We start from the raw sequence: 17,281 nt of genomic DNA on the forward strand, positions 1-17,281 counted from the left end.
ATATATATGACTGACTGACTTGTGGACTAATATTGTTTGGGTTTAAAATCTTCGAAAAATGGGACTCCCAAACTAAACCAGTTATATTTGTTTCCACGTTCCTGCTTACATCCGTGAAAAGTGGACAATTTACCACCTCTCAGAAGGACCTAGAATATTTTAGCAATCCTGCTTTTTCTAAGTCTTCCCAGGCCTGGCGTCTCCGTTCTTCTTCTTTTCTACGCTCTATTGTATTTTTATAAGACAGTCTAACTTCCTTAATCAAGGACCTGTCCCGTGGTACTGTACTTAATGCTGTTTTTAAAGCTCTATTTGCCGCTGAGCACTCCAAATCAAACCATTTATTTTCGGGCGATTAATTTTTTTTACAGTCGATACAATAGTACATTTCTGTTTGGGCAGAATCTTCTGATAGCTGGGTGGTTCATTTGTGGTAAGGTTTTAAAAGTCTGTTTCAGACATGCATACAAACCATTCCACTGTAATGATGTTCTGCATAAGATAGCACATGGCATCCCCCTAATGCCAAATGTTCTGCCATTGTCTGTGAAATGTTTTTCTGACACAGAAGAAAATTCAGACTGCGATACCATATTGAGACTGCATACATAACAGTTAATGCAAGGAGGTAGCCGAGTTACCTATACAGTTATGGAAAATGTGTAATCTAATAGAAAAATCTGTGTAATCGAACTCAATTATTTTGCCTATTTTTACCATCAATCTCTATGCAAATGCTTTCAGGTAAACAATTTACTGAAGTATGCTTTTTCAACCTGCTTCTGGATAAATGCTTTCATATTAGTACATGTATTTGTTTTTTGGTTTACAGGGAGCTCTTGTGAGTGCCTTGGCTGATGACACTTTACACCTGTGGAATTTACGTCAGAAAAGACCTGCCATACTTCATTCCCTGAAATTTAGCCGAGAAAGGTAATGCTGCCTTTATATATGTCTTATTGAGGAGCTAAACAACTTCGTAACTTTGTGATGAGCTGTTCATTGAATGAAAGAGGAGAAGCAGCTGTAGTCGATGTTTGCTTCCATGCAGTCATTTCTATACGCTAAACCCAACATTACTGTTTTCCACTGGCTGGATGTGCAAGAGTGGTACAGAGACTTGACCTCACAAGCGTAGTTGTAGTTGAAAGAAAATGGATTTTGGTTTTAGGGAATTAAGATTTGAATTAGAGTGAGGATGTTTCTCTTAAAATATAATAAATCAAGGTTACATTGTTTATAACAGCCTTTTAGGTGACAAGCACATAGTCAGGGTCTGCTAAATGAAATGTATAACAGGTTCTGAAAAGTATCAGAAACTACCCAAAGCCCTGCTTTGCAGATATTAATGAAGCAAACCGTACCACATGAAGCCCATTCGAAGAATCGAACAGTCTGTTGAACCTCCCAGCTGTCCGACTCATTTGCGAGGATTTTTCCTCTGGCTTGGTCCTACTAATTGCAAGGTGATGCATCTTGCGTTGTTTAAGTATGACTCGTTTTTTTATATGATATAGTCAGATTCATGGATTTTTAAACAAATTTGAGTTAACTATTTGTTTGAAAAGTATGAAAGCACATAAAAAGTAGCAAACCTCAAATGCATTGTGACAAACTACGTCCTCCCTTGTTCTTGCCAGACAGATGAAGATTTATTTCCCAGCATGAGATTAAACCGGAAGCTGCATTAAGGAAAGGGCCACGGTAAATAACTACTTTACAGTGGAGATATTCATCTCTCCCTGGGTTGGTTGAGGTAATCTGTCGGAGAGGATGGAAAATCTAGCAGAAATTAACCCATTGCCCTAGGGGGAAGCATGCTGTAGATTTTGTAGTTTTACTGACTCTTCTGACTAGGGACTTGTCACACCGGTCGATTATGTGTAAAATCATGCCCAACTAGAGAAGGTGAGATCAAGCGACTGAATGCAAAACCTACTATTGCACTTGACTGGTTAAAACCTGAAGAACCGTTGTGTGAAACAATCTGCGAAGCCGCAGACATTGGGAATTAATTATATTTTTGTCTGATATATATTATGTTGGACTATGTGTTTATCTGATGACCTTTGTGTGTATTACAATTAGCAGCGATCTCACCCTAAAGACTCAGGTTAACACAGTAGTCTCCTCCTGCTTTTTCCATTTATACAGGATTCGGAAAATAAGCAGATTTCTCTCCTTTGAGGCCCTTGTTCAGGTCACTTTGGCCTTAGTTATGTCGCGCATATATTATGCCAACTCACTGTACGCAGGAATCCCTGCCTACCAACTACAAAGGCTTCAACTGGTGCGGAACCAAGCGGCCAGACTGATACACGGGCAACCCAGCTCACATCACGTAAAACCCCTGCTTAAAAACCTTCACTGGCTCCCAGTCGCCCAACGCTGTCTTTTCAAATTAGGCTGTCTAACTCACAGAGCCATGTCCTCACACGGGCCTGTCTTCATTGCCAACAGAATTCAGCGCTATGTCCCACGCCGCGCCCTTCGCTCTGCCAGTTCTAATCTGTTGACCCCCCACTCCTTCAAACGGAAGAAACTGGGCGGACATCGTTTTAGGTTTTCGGCTCCTCAGTTCTGGAATACACTTACCCCCGAACTACATCAAATTGACTCATACTCCATGTTCAGAAAATCTCTCAAAACCTGGCTATTCTCTCAGGCTTACGATCAATAGCTCATCCACTGCACCTGTCCACGCACCTTCCACTCACCTCCCACTCAGCGCCAAAAAACCGTTGGGGAACGAGCGCTCTACAAATACCCGTTATCATATCATTATCATAATCATATCATTAGGTCTAAAACAAATGTTGCAGTTTAAGTGAGTACATAATCTTATGTATCATAGCGAGGGTTATGGATGGAGATACAACAAATTCCTCTGATCCCTCCGTGCTGCCCCCACAGCAGGAACAACAATCATAACAATTACCAGCAATGTAGAGACAATAACAGCAACCACAGTTGTAACCCCTGTCCCCCTGCATGGTAAACTAATATTCATCCTTGCAGTGAGTTACCCGACTGCATGCGAAAGTGATAACCGACTTTTTAGGTCTCGGCTAAAGACGCGCGGAAGCGCGTCTCCGCCGAGATCTTATGTTAGGGAGTGTGCTCCCCAGGAGACAGTTTGGGGCGCGCGCATCCCTGGAGCCGATTTGAAACGGGAACGCGCGCTGTGGCCAGGCGCTGTCTCCTGGGAAGCGCAAGCACCACACACGCATGCGCATACACACACAAGCACTCATGCACGCACGCACATACATACATACATACAGAGACACACCCCCCCTGACACATACGCGCGCACACACACAAGTGCACCGAGGCCCCCCCTCCCCCCTCCCCCGCCGTCACCGTCGCCGTCGCATACACACACGAGCATACACGCGCACACACACACACACAAGTGCACCAAGCCCCCCCAGCCTTTTGAAACTTACCTGGGCAATGTCGGGGACTCTTCTCTCAGCACGCGGCGCCCAACCTCCTGCTAGCGCGGCCCCGGGTCTCCACACCGCTCACAGGAGCCCCGGGCCGCGAGACGCATCGACTCCGCCTGCCTCCTCTTCCGGTCTGGACGTGGCCCCGCCCCCGTCACAGGCGACCGTGCCTGACTTCCGGGGCGGCCTCCGTGTATTCCGTCCGTGGATTCTTTCCGTCTTCTGTTTTTCTTGTTATTATTCTCTCTTCTGCTGGATCAAGGTCTGTTTGGTTCGCATTCCCAGTTTTTGGGCTCTGAGTATCGGCTTTTGTTTTTCGTTGGAGACAGCCTCACGTCTTTGGGATATTAATTTTGTTTTGAAAGCCGTCCATATATTGTGACTGCAGCCTCTGGATCCTGGGAGGGAGTGAAGTGCTTGTGCCTAGTTACATCTCTGTTTCGGCGTCCTCGTCTCTGTTCCTCTGTCTCTACCTCCCTGCGCCTCTCCTTCCACCGTCTCCTCCCTCTTCTCCCCCTCGTCTCTTCTCCCCCTGTTGTTTCGCCAGCCGCCTGCAGCTCACCTTCCATCCCCTGATCGCCTCATCCCTCCGGACGGGCTGCGTGGATCTCACCGGACTCGATAGCGCGTGAGATAAGGGATCGGAGTGGGGTCAGTGAAAGTAAACCATACATGGAGGAGCAAGGCCTTCAGTGCAGGAAGTATCCACAGTAACACATTCATTCAGGAAAAAGTCTCATATTATTTTCTCTACCACGCTAGCCATATATTTGTGTACCTATACATAGACATAGCATTGTTGATGTCTGCTGTCTCAGGTGTCAGTATCTCGTCCACCTCCATTGAATTCTGGAACTTGTAGTCCTAAACTGTAAGCCACTTGCAAACAAAAACCTATAATGGAGTGAAGTGCTTGTGCCTAGTTCTAAGGTAATTACAATACATAGCACATTATATAAACCGAATTGTATGTAGGCACTTGGTTAAGATGGCTGTATTGGACATAGTAATTTAATCGACCTTATATGCATGAAAGTCTGCGTGGCCCCACCAGAATTCGAAAACCTGACATTAAGGTTACAGACAGCTATCCGCTGTACATGCATTATCCCACTTAGCTATCTTACCAGTCGCCTTCCAGGCGGCCTGTCTTCCTGGTTAGGGGGCTTGAGGTCACATTGTAATGGATCCTGTGCCTTGAGAGAATAGATCGAGGTGTCAAGTGTCCCTGTTGAGTTTATACGAACTTTAACTGCCAACTTGTAGTAAAAGTAGATGTTTCATGACAGCCTGCACGTTGTACCCTGGCCCTCACATGGGCAGGATCGGGCCCGGGGTGAGACTTCATCTAGTGTGTGTCACTCCATTGAAAAAGAGAGTCCCCGACATTCCAGCCTCTGAAAACCACTTCTAGCTTTTTGCAGTTTTAAAGAAGGCTGAAGTGAGGCTGCTTTCCAGTGGGCAAGATGCTGACAAAACCTTAAGTCATGTTGAATCCGTATGGCTGACGCTTTCTTTCTTTTTCTGTCTGTCTCTCTCGCTCTTTCTCCCTCCTCGGTCTTTCCACTCTTTCCTGGCCTTCCCTCTTTTCTCTTCAATCTCCTTTCCCTTCTCTCTCCCACGCACCCTCCCCTCTTCATGTCTCACTCTGTCGCCTCCTCACGGTCTCCCACCCCCTCAGTATGCCGGGGAGCCCTGTCGCCTGTCTCATCTCCCTTATCTCACTTGCTCCCACACCTGTCCCACAGCTCATCTCTTTCTCTCTTTCTTAAACAGTACAGGACCCCATTCACCAGTCTGTTCCCCAACACCAGCGTTTTTATTTTTTTTATTTTCAAAAACCTTTATTCACTTACAAAGTATTTTACACAGCTTGTAGCCTACAACTCTGGGGCCGGCAGCAGGTGTGTGACATTTTGTCTGCATAGAGCGGGTAATGTGTACACAGCCATTTAGCCGGCATTCCTCACCAGCGTTTGTTGCTTAGTGTCCATCCCTCCCCCAATATCTGTCCCTCATACCAGTGTCTGTCCCTATGCATGTCCCTCCCCAGACATCTGTTGCCACCTACACTCATTTCTGTCTCCCGCCACCAGTGTCAACCCTCACCGCTGATGTCTGCCCCAACACCAGTGTCTGTCCTCACACAGGTGTCTGCCTGTTCCCATACACTAGTACCAGTCCCTCAGCAGCACTGACTGTTCCCCTTCACCAGCGTCTGTTCCCCTTCACCAGCGTCTGTTCCCCTTCACCAGCGTCTGTTCCCCTTCACCAGCATCTGTTCCCCTTCACCAGCGTCTGTTCCCCTTCACCAGTGTCTGTTCCCCTTCACCAGTGTCTGTTCCCCTTCACCAGCGTCTGTTCCCCTTCACCACTGTCTGCTCCCTTTAACCACTGTCTGCTCCCTTTAACCACTGTCTGCTCCCTTTAACCACTGTCTGCTCCCTTTAACCACTGTCTTTTCCCATTAACCACTGTCTTTTCCCATTAACCACTGTCTGCTCCCTTTAACCTCTGTCTGCTCCCTTTCACCACTGTCTGCTCCCTTTCACCACTGTCTGCTCCCTTTCACCACTGTCGGCTCCCTTTCACCACTGTCGGCTCCCTTTCACCACTGTCGGCTCCCTTTCACCACTGTCGGCTCCCTTTCACCACTGTCGGCTCCCTTTCACCACTGTCGGCTCCCTTTCACCACTGTCTGCTCCCTTTCACCACTGTCTGCTCCCTTTCACCACTGTCTGCTCCCTTTCACCACTGTCTGCTCCCTTTCACCACTACCACTGTCTGCTCCCTTTCACCAGTGTCTGCTCCCTTTCACCAGTGTCTGCTCCCCTTCACCAGTGTCAGTTCCCCTTCACCAGTGTCAGTTCCCTTTCACCAGTGTCAGTTCCCTTTCACCAGTAACAGTACCCCTTCACCAGTGTCAGTTCCCCTTCACCAGTGTCAGTTCCCCTTCACAAGTATCTGCTGCTTAGTGTCTGCCGCTCCCCCAATATCAGCCCTAACACCAGTATCTGTCCCTCATACCAGTACTATCCCCATACATGTCCCTCCCCCTACATCCGTCGCCACCTACACTTGTGTCTGGCTCCTGTCGCCAGTGTCTGTTCCACTTCACCAGTGTCTGTCGCTTAGTGTCCACCCCTCCCCCAGTATCTGTCCCTCATACCAGTGTCTATCCCCAAATGTGTCCCTCCCATACATCCGTCGCCACCTACACTTGAGTATGCCTCACAGCACCAGTGCCCATCCTCACCACTGAGGTCTGCCCCAACACCATGTCCGTCCTTACAACAGTAAGAGTCCGCCTCTCTCCCTACGCTGGCACCAGGCCCTCAGCAACAGTGTCTGTCCCCAAATGTTGCAGTTTCTGTCTCAGCAAGGAGGGAGCGCATATTTGCAGACTGTAGACATGTGAATAGGTCAGCAGCTGTTAAGTGTCTGGAAACCACTAGGAATCCATTTAAGAAAGGGGCCAATACCACCAGGAAGGCAACATTTTTCCTCTACATCCCTCCACCAGGCATGCCCTCCACAGACATTTAGGAGCAGTTAGAAGTGTGAGTGCATGGAAAGGAATGTGGGATCTGCCCCTTACGGACACCAACTGCTGGAGTCGGTATCAAAAGGTCGCCTCTTCCCCGCTTTCCAAGAAGCAGACTCAGTTATAGGTGAGACTCTGTGTGGGTGGCTCTGTGTGTGTGTGTGTGGGGGGGTGGCTCTGTGTGTGTGTGGGCGGCTCTGTGTGTGTGTGTGTGGGTGGCTCTGTGTGTGTGTGTGTGTGTGTGTGTGTGTGGGTGGCTCTGTGTGTGTGTGTGTGTGTGTGGGTGGCTCTGTGTGTGTGTGTGTGTGTGTGTGTGGGTGGCTCTGTGTGTGTGTGTGGGTGGCTCTGTGTGGGTGGCTCTGTGTGTGTGAGGGTGACTCTGTGTAGGTGGCTCTGTGTGTGTGGGTGGCTCTATGTGAATGACTGTGGGTGGCTCTGTGTGGGTGGCTCTGTGTGTGTGTGTGGGTGGCTTTGTGTGTTTGGCTCTGTGGGTGAAAATGCAATAGGTTATGCATTTGCAAGCGATTAAGCTATTGGCATTGTAAATGACAATGCCATTTATTTAGGATTAAAAAAAAAAAGTCATGAGCAATGCCAATATCTCTACCTTTAATAATGCCGAGACCATTGCATTGTAAATGCTTGTTTTATTTAGTTCCCGAACACACGAAATCCTGTGTGCACACTGAGGCCTAGGCCCAGAATCGACCACGAGACCCAGGCATGGCTGTGTGGTCCCCAGAAGCTTACCCCGTAGTGAACACAAGACTACTTACTGTCTTTGTCACTGTTTTCCAAACTTCTTAGAAACACAGCCCGGTTTTCAGAACAGCAAACGTTTAGGACCCACCTACATTTAATGGAAATGAGACGGCAATTTTTGAATGTATCTGAAGCATCTTGTGCCAGCGCATTGTCATTTACAGACAGTACTGTTTGCATTGACGTGGCCATTAAATGTGCACAGACCTAAGTTTTAAGTCCGGCAACCACATCTGCAGCATTAGAGGAAAAGTTTATATGGGATGAGTTTTTTCTTACTCGAAGCGGATTTCAAAACCCTGGTGCAGTTATTAGTGTTATTACGAGGGGACTATTCAAATACCTTACTGACAGACATTCCTAAACTTCATCTCGCCGCGCTGAAGGCCGCTCTACATGATGCAGCAAGGTGCATCACAGGAGTGAAATGTTTTGAACACATCAGCCTTGAATTCCCTGAATTGGCTTCCAGTAGAAGCTAGAAGCACGTTCAGAATGGCCTGCATAACTTTCAAGACTGGCTCACCAAGATACCTCACTGAAAAGCTGCTATTTGCTGAATCCGTGCGCCTCGAAAGATCATCCAAGGTTTCCTTCTCCTGCTTATTTTTGGATAAAGCCCAGAAAATATGGTGCAGGCTCCTCCCGTAAATAGGCCTTAGATTGGGAGCTGAAATAACTAATGCTCCAGCGTTATGTCGGATGATAAACTCATTCTCTGATACAATTCCGACAGCAAAATCACAAACCTCTAACAAGTTATTTATTGTTTTCCTTCTATGAGCACATACCTAGTGCCTGTCGTACTTTGACTCCTGTCCTAATGTGATGTTTAAAACAAATATTTAGAATTAGATATTTTCCTGCAACTATTGTATTGTACATACTTCACATAAATCACTCTGACACCACAGAGTATGGCATGTGCTAAACAAAACTGTATCAATAAAGTCCATAAGCATTGTCTAAGCCAAAAGTACTATTTTTTCATGGAGAACAAAATGTGTATTTGGACATTAATGGTGCCAGAATACCCAAAATAATTAAATGAGGTTCTGCAACCTCCTGCGGTTGACCGCCATAGAACGACCTCTGCTTCAAAGAACAGCAAAAACAAGTTGAAGCAAAGATGCATTTTACGCACATGTAAGCATACACATCAGATAAAAGGGGATACGCCTCATGTCACTCCAAAGGAGCTAATGTATGACATTGTTCTGCATTCTGTCCATCAATTGTTCTTTTTGCATGTGTCACCCCGAGTGGGACGGGTATGCCCAGACATGGGTCCCTTGCTCTCCATGCCACTAGAGTCAAGCTATTCTGGCTGATGAGGGCTGAAAGCCCGAAACTGGTCCTAGAATGCTTGTTTCCACTCCAGGGAGGACCTGGCCTGGCAGTTCGGGCTGGACTGTTCCCATTGGGCGCAGGGTCAAGACTGATTTGCATGTGGCTGGGTCCAAACTGGAATGGCATGGTGAGCAAAAAAACAATAGATTTAGGCTCAGATCTCTGTACTGGGGTGAATGTATGACACTGTTTTGCATTCTGTCCATCAATTGTTCATTGTGCAGTCCAAAGGAGCAATGCAGCTCTCATCAGTATCCTAGATGAATATTATATCTTTTTGAAGGACAATCACCTGGGACAAAAGACCATTACTCGGGACAGTGTGCATAATAAAAATCACACTTCACAAAGTTTATTACTGAAAACTATGAATATGGATTTGTATTTGAATAGCCTGCTTAGAGGACTCATTTCATGGGACCCAGAGCATAGTTCCCAACAGTGGCGTGATGTAGAAAAACAGCACAGTATCGGGAAGGGGAGCCAATCCTAAAGCTATTTTGACACAATGACATTATCGATGAAGACTGATTATATGTGCATCACTGTAACACAGGTGAAGCAAATTAAACGGTTGGCATTGAAACATGATGTGACAGGGCACTAGTGAAATGTGTGTGCACAGGTGGAAGATCACTTTAGACCACTGAAAGTCATAAGGAAGTGAATAAGTGCAAGGGAATTTATAAGCAATTTACTAGTCTGGGATCTATGCACTGAGCATAGGAGGTTAGTCCTTCAATACTCTCCTGAACTTCATGTGCCCAGATTGGATTCAGAGGTACTTGATGCAGACGCCTAAACGAACCTTGACATTGAAAGGAAATAGTTACATAACACTACAAGTTATTGGATTTCCGAAAGGTATGTCAGGTAGGGCAGATGACCCGTAGCACAACATTCCGAGGCTGATTTCACTCAATGTATATCCTCTTCTTTCTGTCTTAGGTGCCCCTTCTTCTGTTTAAGCCCCTCTCACAATATCTGTGTGGGGTTCCCACTCTTCTGATGCTGCCTATCTTCCCTCTTCTTTTATTAAGGGCCTATTATTGCCTCTTCTGTTTGTCTCTTTCACCTCGTATTCTCTATTAATCTGTCCTCTGTTGATATCCTCTCCTTTTGCTCCTCCCCACTTTTACTGCTCGTGCTTTTTCTACTGTTGCTCAGCCTTAATGTCCGGTTATCTGCACCTTCTCTCCTTACACCCAGTGTTGTTCTTTCTTTATTCGGTTTTTAAAGTACATAAAAAACCATAAAAGCAGTGTCACAGATAAAAAACATTGTTATACATAGATTAGAAAAAGTTATTACAATTCATAAAAACATGATATCCATACAAAACATTGGGAAACCCTAACCATGCTAACTAATGCATCAGTATTCTTGATTTCTGATAATTCATATATTTTCAATGGGATAAAAACTTATCAAAGATTTACTCTATGTTTAAAGATACATTTCAGAAATGTCACGATGTATTTACAGATCCGTTCAGACTCTAGAAACTGCAATCGCAGCATGTCTGGGCGACATCTTCTAAAGCCCATTTTTTTTAACAACGTCAACAACCAGAGCTTACGATGACCCTCGTAAAAATTACAGAACAGAATAGTATGGATGGTTGACTGTTCTGATATTCCATCACATGGACAAGATGATAGAATTCGATCCCAAATGTTTTGGGCTGGAAATGCCACCAATCGATGAAAGATATTAAATCTGAATCTTACCAGAAGAAATCGCTCAAATTGTGACAAAACATATGTTAAATATGGTTGAATTGAAAGGGTGGCAAACGTGGAAACGCATTTAGGTGCCGCTAATAGAAATCTTAAAAAGGTGTTCTCTGCTATTTGTAAGGAGCTAGTATTGGTATGCCCCCACAGTCCAGCCCCATACAGGGCTGTCGTTTGGCATTTGGTTCTATAGATATGTAACAATACTACAGGTGGCCTTTTTCCCAACTTCTGTGAAAAACTTATGAGCGCAGCAATTGCTGGCATTAGATGGTGTTTCCTGGCCTCAATTGCAGGTTTCCAATTTATTCTATCATCAATTAAGATGCCTAGATAGGGGTATTGGCCAGTAACTTCGAGTCTTTCTTTATCAAGGAATATATCTTTACCCCCTTTTTTCCCTGAACCAGCTGCCATTACATAAGTGTTTTTTGTATTTATTCGCAGATCAAGGTTTTCAATTTTTTATGTGCTGACGTGCATTTATGATTAAACCATCCTGTTTTCCTGGGACGGTCACTTTTTACCTTGGCTGTTAATAATTCATTTGTTTCCCCCAGAATTACCTCAAAATTATATAGGAGTTCCTCCTCCGGGACTCCCAGATCTAAACATTTAACTATGGAAGGATATACTGCGCATATCACTTTTCTGGTTATTTCCCCAGCATCTACCTTCTCCCATCTTAGGGAATATCCGTTTATCTTGGCTAAATGTAAAGTATTCTGGGTTAAAGCACTAGCTATGATCTGTGCGGACTGTTGAGCATGGTCTAGAAAAAGTTCTAGGCTGAGAGCACTATGGTCACTTAATGTATTCACCAATAAATCAAAGCCCAGGACTCTATTTGCCAGAGCATTTGATACTAGGATGTAGTCTATTGTAGTCTCACAACCCCTCCCCAAGAAGGTTGGATCTAACCGTTGGGAAATCATGTTTACTTTATTCACCATCATACACCCAGTGTCTTTCCTCTCTCTTCCTTCTTTTGCTATTTGGATTTTTTTGTCTTAAACTTTGTCACTCCTAATGTCTTTTTCATCTACTTCTGTCTCGCCTGATGTGCTTTGTCTTTTTATTTGTGTCTGTGTCACTGTCTTTTCGCTTTAGCTTTCTTAAGTTTGTGTTTGTCTATCTCCTTTGTGTTTCTTTCTCGGTTAGTGTGTATCTGTCTCACCTCTTATTTTTCTTTTACTGTCACCTCTTGCTCTGTTACTCATGTTTGATATAACATTTTATTGTACAGAATCATAATTTAGGCATGCAAGCACTTGTGTTGTCTAAAAACACAATGCCACAAAGCAGTTGAGACTTACTAGATATATTACTTACATTTAAGTACATATTAGGAGCTTGGCTAGCAGACAAGCAAATCAGTAGCGGCTCCTCCGCTAAGGCGGAGGAATGTCGCCCCATTACTCGTAGAGCAGTGAAAGAGCGCAAAGCAAAATGATAATAACTGAATGTTATCATTTTATTTGTGGTTGCTGCAGGGCTGGGTTAGAGCAGGGGGGGCTGGTGTCCCAGGGAGGAGGAGTGGACTGTGCACACTAAGTTCGCATGACTGCTTGGCCGGCCGTTTTGGCCTGGCCAAGCAGTCATGCACACTTTGCATATTCCCCATCAGGCTGTTATGAACAGCCTGGAGAGGAATATGCACAGGCTCCCTGTGCTGATCTGAGCGCCGATCCAAGGAGCTCCGACCAATCACAACGCTGCATTGCCTGAGTGCCTGGGTGCTTCCTACAGCTTCAACCGGACTGGAGAAGAGAAGTAGAGATGTAGAGGCAGTGGAAATTTTTTAATGTTTTCACTCTCCCCCACGCTGTCACCCCTGTTCTGTGCCAGCCGCCACTGGAGCAAATGTAAGTTTGATCTCATTAGTTGTAAATTATTCTTGCTCATATTATTAGGTGTATAATAATAGTTGCTCAAGCAAAAAACTTTTTATACAAAAACATATAAATAGAAGAGCAATGCAAGAAAAAGATACCCATAAACAGAAACACTTAATATTACAAAAAAGACGTATTTACTAAAGCAGTAGAAAAATTACATTAACAAAATAAACAAACAGGTCCTTGTACAGTTACAAAACCAACTATACAAAAAGGACAATCGACAGTGTAAACAATAAAACAATGGCAGAGGCAAAATGACCGAAGACAACTTAGCAAACAATTGCAGAAACAGAAATTGTAATAGATGCTTCCTCTTTAATGTGTGCCAAAGATGAGCATCGTCGGCATTTCGACCAAACCAACTGGTCATCATCAGGACAGAAAAGACACAGTTCAGAGCATCCAGTATGTAATTTTCAAGGACGAAAATAAATCTGGACCTTCTAGACGATTGGGAAAGACCCTCACACGGTCAACCCAACAAGAATGAATCAATGTTCTGCCCAATAATGTGGTGGGATAGCGAGAGTGAATCAGAAAACAGACCTGTACAATTTAATTGGCCGGTCCAAAGCAGGTATGGAGAAATCCGATGCTTAATCATTTTTGCCACCCGACCGCTAGCAAACTAACCGCCCAATGTGGTGGGAGACCGAGAGTAATTCAAAATACGGACCTGTACAATTTGAATGGCCAGTCCAAAGCGGGTACGGGAGAAATCCTTTTCCTACGTTTTTGGCACCCTATCGCTGGAAACCCCAAAGGTTTGGGTAATAGGGCTGCCCCTGTTTGATGTAACCTATATTATTAGGTGTGCATGTGCTTGCTTTTCCTTCTAAAATAGACAGACGTATGAAATTTAATGGGGATATGGCCAGTAGTTGTGTTAATGGGAGTCAGACCCATAATTTCTGTAGACCTCTGAAAATTGTCCCAGATTGTTGAGCAGTATCTAGGAAGCGTGTTGGTATTATTAAAATTGAAGGTAATCATTGTGCATGATCTGCTGCAGAGCAGGACTAACCACCTTCTCCAGGTAGCAAAGTGAAGAACTGAGTGAGAGTGCTGGAAGAAGCCCACAGCTGCAAAGCAGAGGTCTGAAGGGTTCCCATCCAACATTTGCCAGCACAACAGCAGCTGTATCGGAAGTGAGCATGCACAGGCAACAAAGAGAGGAATGCAGAAGCACCTGGAATCCACTTGCTAGTCTGCCTATCAGGGTACAATCAAGCCTGATACTGTGGGAGGTGAAATTGTGGAGAGAGGTATCAACCTACAGAAAAAATTGACTGTATGCCCTTCAGAGGCAGCGACAAATGGCACTTGCTATGAAAGACAAATGAAAACCTGCCAAACACCAATGAAGATCATTTGTCTGACAGAAAAATCCACTTGAGCGGCAAGAAGCAGGGGGTATTGTTAAAAGTGACCTGCAAACTTGCATGATTGGAAAGGGTGGTGCACAATAGAATCAATAGAAAGCACATTGATGATGATGTCAGAAAAACCTAGAAATTGCATAGGAAATGTCTTGAAGCACGTTCTTAGATAAACAATGTTAGGATGTTAACTTTGCCAAAATGTGAAAAGGGAAAATGTGGAGCCAACTGAATTTTATCACAGAACCAGGAGTACTGCCAAGGATAATCAATTATCACATTTTCAATTAGAGGGACATGGATCACACTATTGAAAGAAACCAAGAAAGTCCAATCCTTGTAGTAGGACAACCTAATCCTGCACCCCAGGACTACACCCAATTACAAAAAGTTAGGCCCTCCTACGATGCTTTTAAAAAAGGAAGATGAGTGCTACAGATGCCATATGTGCTACTGTTTCAAGCTATAGTTAGACTGATGGAGGGAAGTTAAGGACATTTCATCAGCTTTTTAGGTCTTGTGGCGTTTACAGCGCTGTCTCGCCAGAGACCTATTGTCAGCGACTCAGCTTTCCAGGAGACAGGAGCTGGCCACAAGCATCTTCCAAAAGGCAATCGGAGCAGGCCGCGCGTGCAGAACGCGCTCGCTGTGGCAATCTCCTGTCGCCTGGGAAGCGCAAACATACACAGGCACACCTCCCTCTGCTTACGCATGTGCACACACAGAGACACACACACACGAGCGCACATACACCACGCACACATACAGAGACACCCCCCCGCCGTCGCACACACACACACATGTGCACCAAGACCCCCCCCTACAACTAAGGCCCACTTACCGCCACTCCGGACATCAGCAGCGCCCGCGGGGCTCTTCCTCGGGCATGGGAGCCCCGCGTCCCCGCTGCTCCTCTGGCCAGGCACTCCGTGGGCGAGGGCTTCTCAAGACGGAAGTCCCGCTCCACGATAGGTTTCGTTTTTGTCTGTGCACGTCTTGTTTGTTTGCAGATATGAGCATTGCGCATTGCCGGAGATTATGGGACTATCTGATAAATATCAAACAATTAAAGCCTTTTTAAAGAAAGTGAAACACGCTGACCCCGACTCACCTGATGCTGGGCCTAATTGCAGGGACGCCACTGCGGATTTGTAATCTTACCCTGCGGGGTTTGATCGACTCGCTGTGCTCCCCGACACATACACCTGTCCACGCTTCATTTGGTGGAATGGCGCCGCCAAAAGTAACGGCTCAGAAGGGAGGTCAAGCTGGCTCACGCTCTACTACAGTGACAACCGACCCTGCAGCGCTGGCTGTTACGGGTGCTGAAACACACTTTTCGACTACTAAGAGTAACGCAGTTCGACCGATTACTTCCAGAATTGGACGTCCTACTATGAAGGTATTGCAATCAGGTAAAGTCGGTGAAGTGATTAATCCTGGCGGTTTTGTTAATTTGCCAGCAGAGGGTGAGATGGTGGATGCACTTATGGAGGCAGTTATTAATCCCCCGGCGGAGATACCAGTGTTATAGCCAGCTTTGACATTGGCTCAAAGTCTTGAAAAGGCTTTGAACTTGGGAGCCTTACAAACCCGAGCACTGGGGAAGGGGGCCAGAACTCTGACCCCTCTTGGAAGGGTCTGTCCAATGATGCAGTAAATTCGCAACTGATGAGTGTGGTTGATGGGGCTAGTAGACCAAATGGGGGTGGGGGGGTGGGGGGTTGAAGGAACAATCTCAGGTAGCGGTGGATATGCAGACAGTAAATTCTCAGCCATATCAAGCCTCACCGGACAACTGCCAAGGGGGCTTGAAACAGCAATTTAACTCAACCATGGGGGAACCACTCGGTCAACAGCCAGACATTGGAAGTGGTCAGGTGGGGTGTGGCATTGGTACCGGTATGGATGGATTTGTGGATGCAGATAGTCTTGCACCTCTGCAGAAGCGTGTTATAGCCCCCCCCCAATGACAATTGCTGACCTTTCGAGCCGTAATACCAATGATACTCCGAATATCACCAATGCTAACATAAGCTACTCTGCCCAAGACAAGGGGGCATTGAACTCTGAATTGACCCCTCACCGCCTGTGCGAAAGAAAGGCAATGTTAAGGCTAAGACCACAAGATATAACAACAAGCATTTGCAATGCAATAGGTCTCGCAGTTACAAGAGTTAAAGCTATTGGCATTGTAAATGACAATGCCTTTAATTTATGTTTTTAAAACAAATAAAAATATAAAATGCATTGCTATTTGCAATGTCAATAGCTCAAACTCGCGTAAATGCGAGACCTATTGCATTGCAAATGCTTGTTGAAGTATGCTTGGGAGTGGATTGAGTAAAGTGGCATGAGAAAAATGAACCCAAAGGAGCAGAGAGTCCTTCCTGAAATACAGAAAAACTGAGATAATATAGCAGTAAAAGGGATTCAAAGAGTGACAGAATTTAGAGATCAAAAGTTTGAGTGATGTGGAAACTGAATATATTGCATGAGTGATCCTGGGTAAAAGAACACTGAGAAGTGAAAAGGTGCTCACTAGACTATGGGAAATGTGTAGTAGAAGGAATGTGGGTACATCTAATTATGAGGCTCTAAAGGTTCTGAAATTGGATGAATTCCTTCAGACAGTTTGAGACTTAACAACAGATTTATCAGCTAAAATACTTGTCATGGATTAGATTAAGAGTTCGGACACATACGCCCAAGTCTGTACTTGGAATTTCACAACAAATTAGAAGAACGCGTGAATGGCAAAAAGGCGTCAAATGGACCATGATATTGACCGTTCTGTAGTAGGGGATCTCTGTGTATAGTCATAATCTAGTGAATAGTCCCGCTCATGTGCGGGGACCCCGGAGCAATCAAAAATAATCTCTTAAGCTGTCTTTATGTGTTATGTTATGTTATGTTATTTTGTGGCTTTTATAGCGCACGGCTACTCAGAGAGTGTCCCGGCGCTTTATTAACATCCTGAAAGCAAACATAACACACAAAGAATGAAGAAGGGAACAGAAGGGAATTTAAAATCTACGAGGCAAACAGCCAGGTTTTTAGGCCCTTTCTAAAGGATAGCATGTTGGAGTTGCTTCGTAACGCGAAGGGCAAAGAGTTCCAAAGCTGAGGAGCCCGAAGCATAAAGGAACGACCTCCCAGT

At 45.2% G+C, this 17,281-nt stretch overlaps 1 protein-coding gene across 15 annotated transcripts in view; it reads left to right on the top strand.

Annotated features, from left to right (window-relative positions):
- Positions 1 to 17,281, top strand: part of STXBP5 (syntaxin binding protein 5) — a 1,512,194-nt gene that overhangs the window by 322,661 nt on the left and 1,172,252 nt on the right. For all 15 annotated transcript variants that reach the window (XM_078649248.1, XM_078649254.1, XM_078649249.1 and 12 more), the window contains exon 4: positions 833 to 933. In XM_078649248.1, coding sequence (XP_078505374.1) covers positions 833 to 933 — 101 coding nt within the window. The remainder of the gene's footprint in view (positions 1 to 832; positions 934 to 17,281) is intronic.

The sequence above is a fragment of the Lissotriton helveticus genome, chromosome 6, assembly GCF_964261635.1.
Source record: "Lissotriton helveticus chromosome 6, aLisHel1.1, whole genome shotgun sequence".
NCBI classification, from domain to species: domain Eukaryota; kingdom Metazoa; phylum Chordata; class Amphibia; order Caudata; family Salamandridae; genus Lissotriton; species Lissotriton helveticus.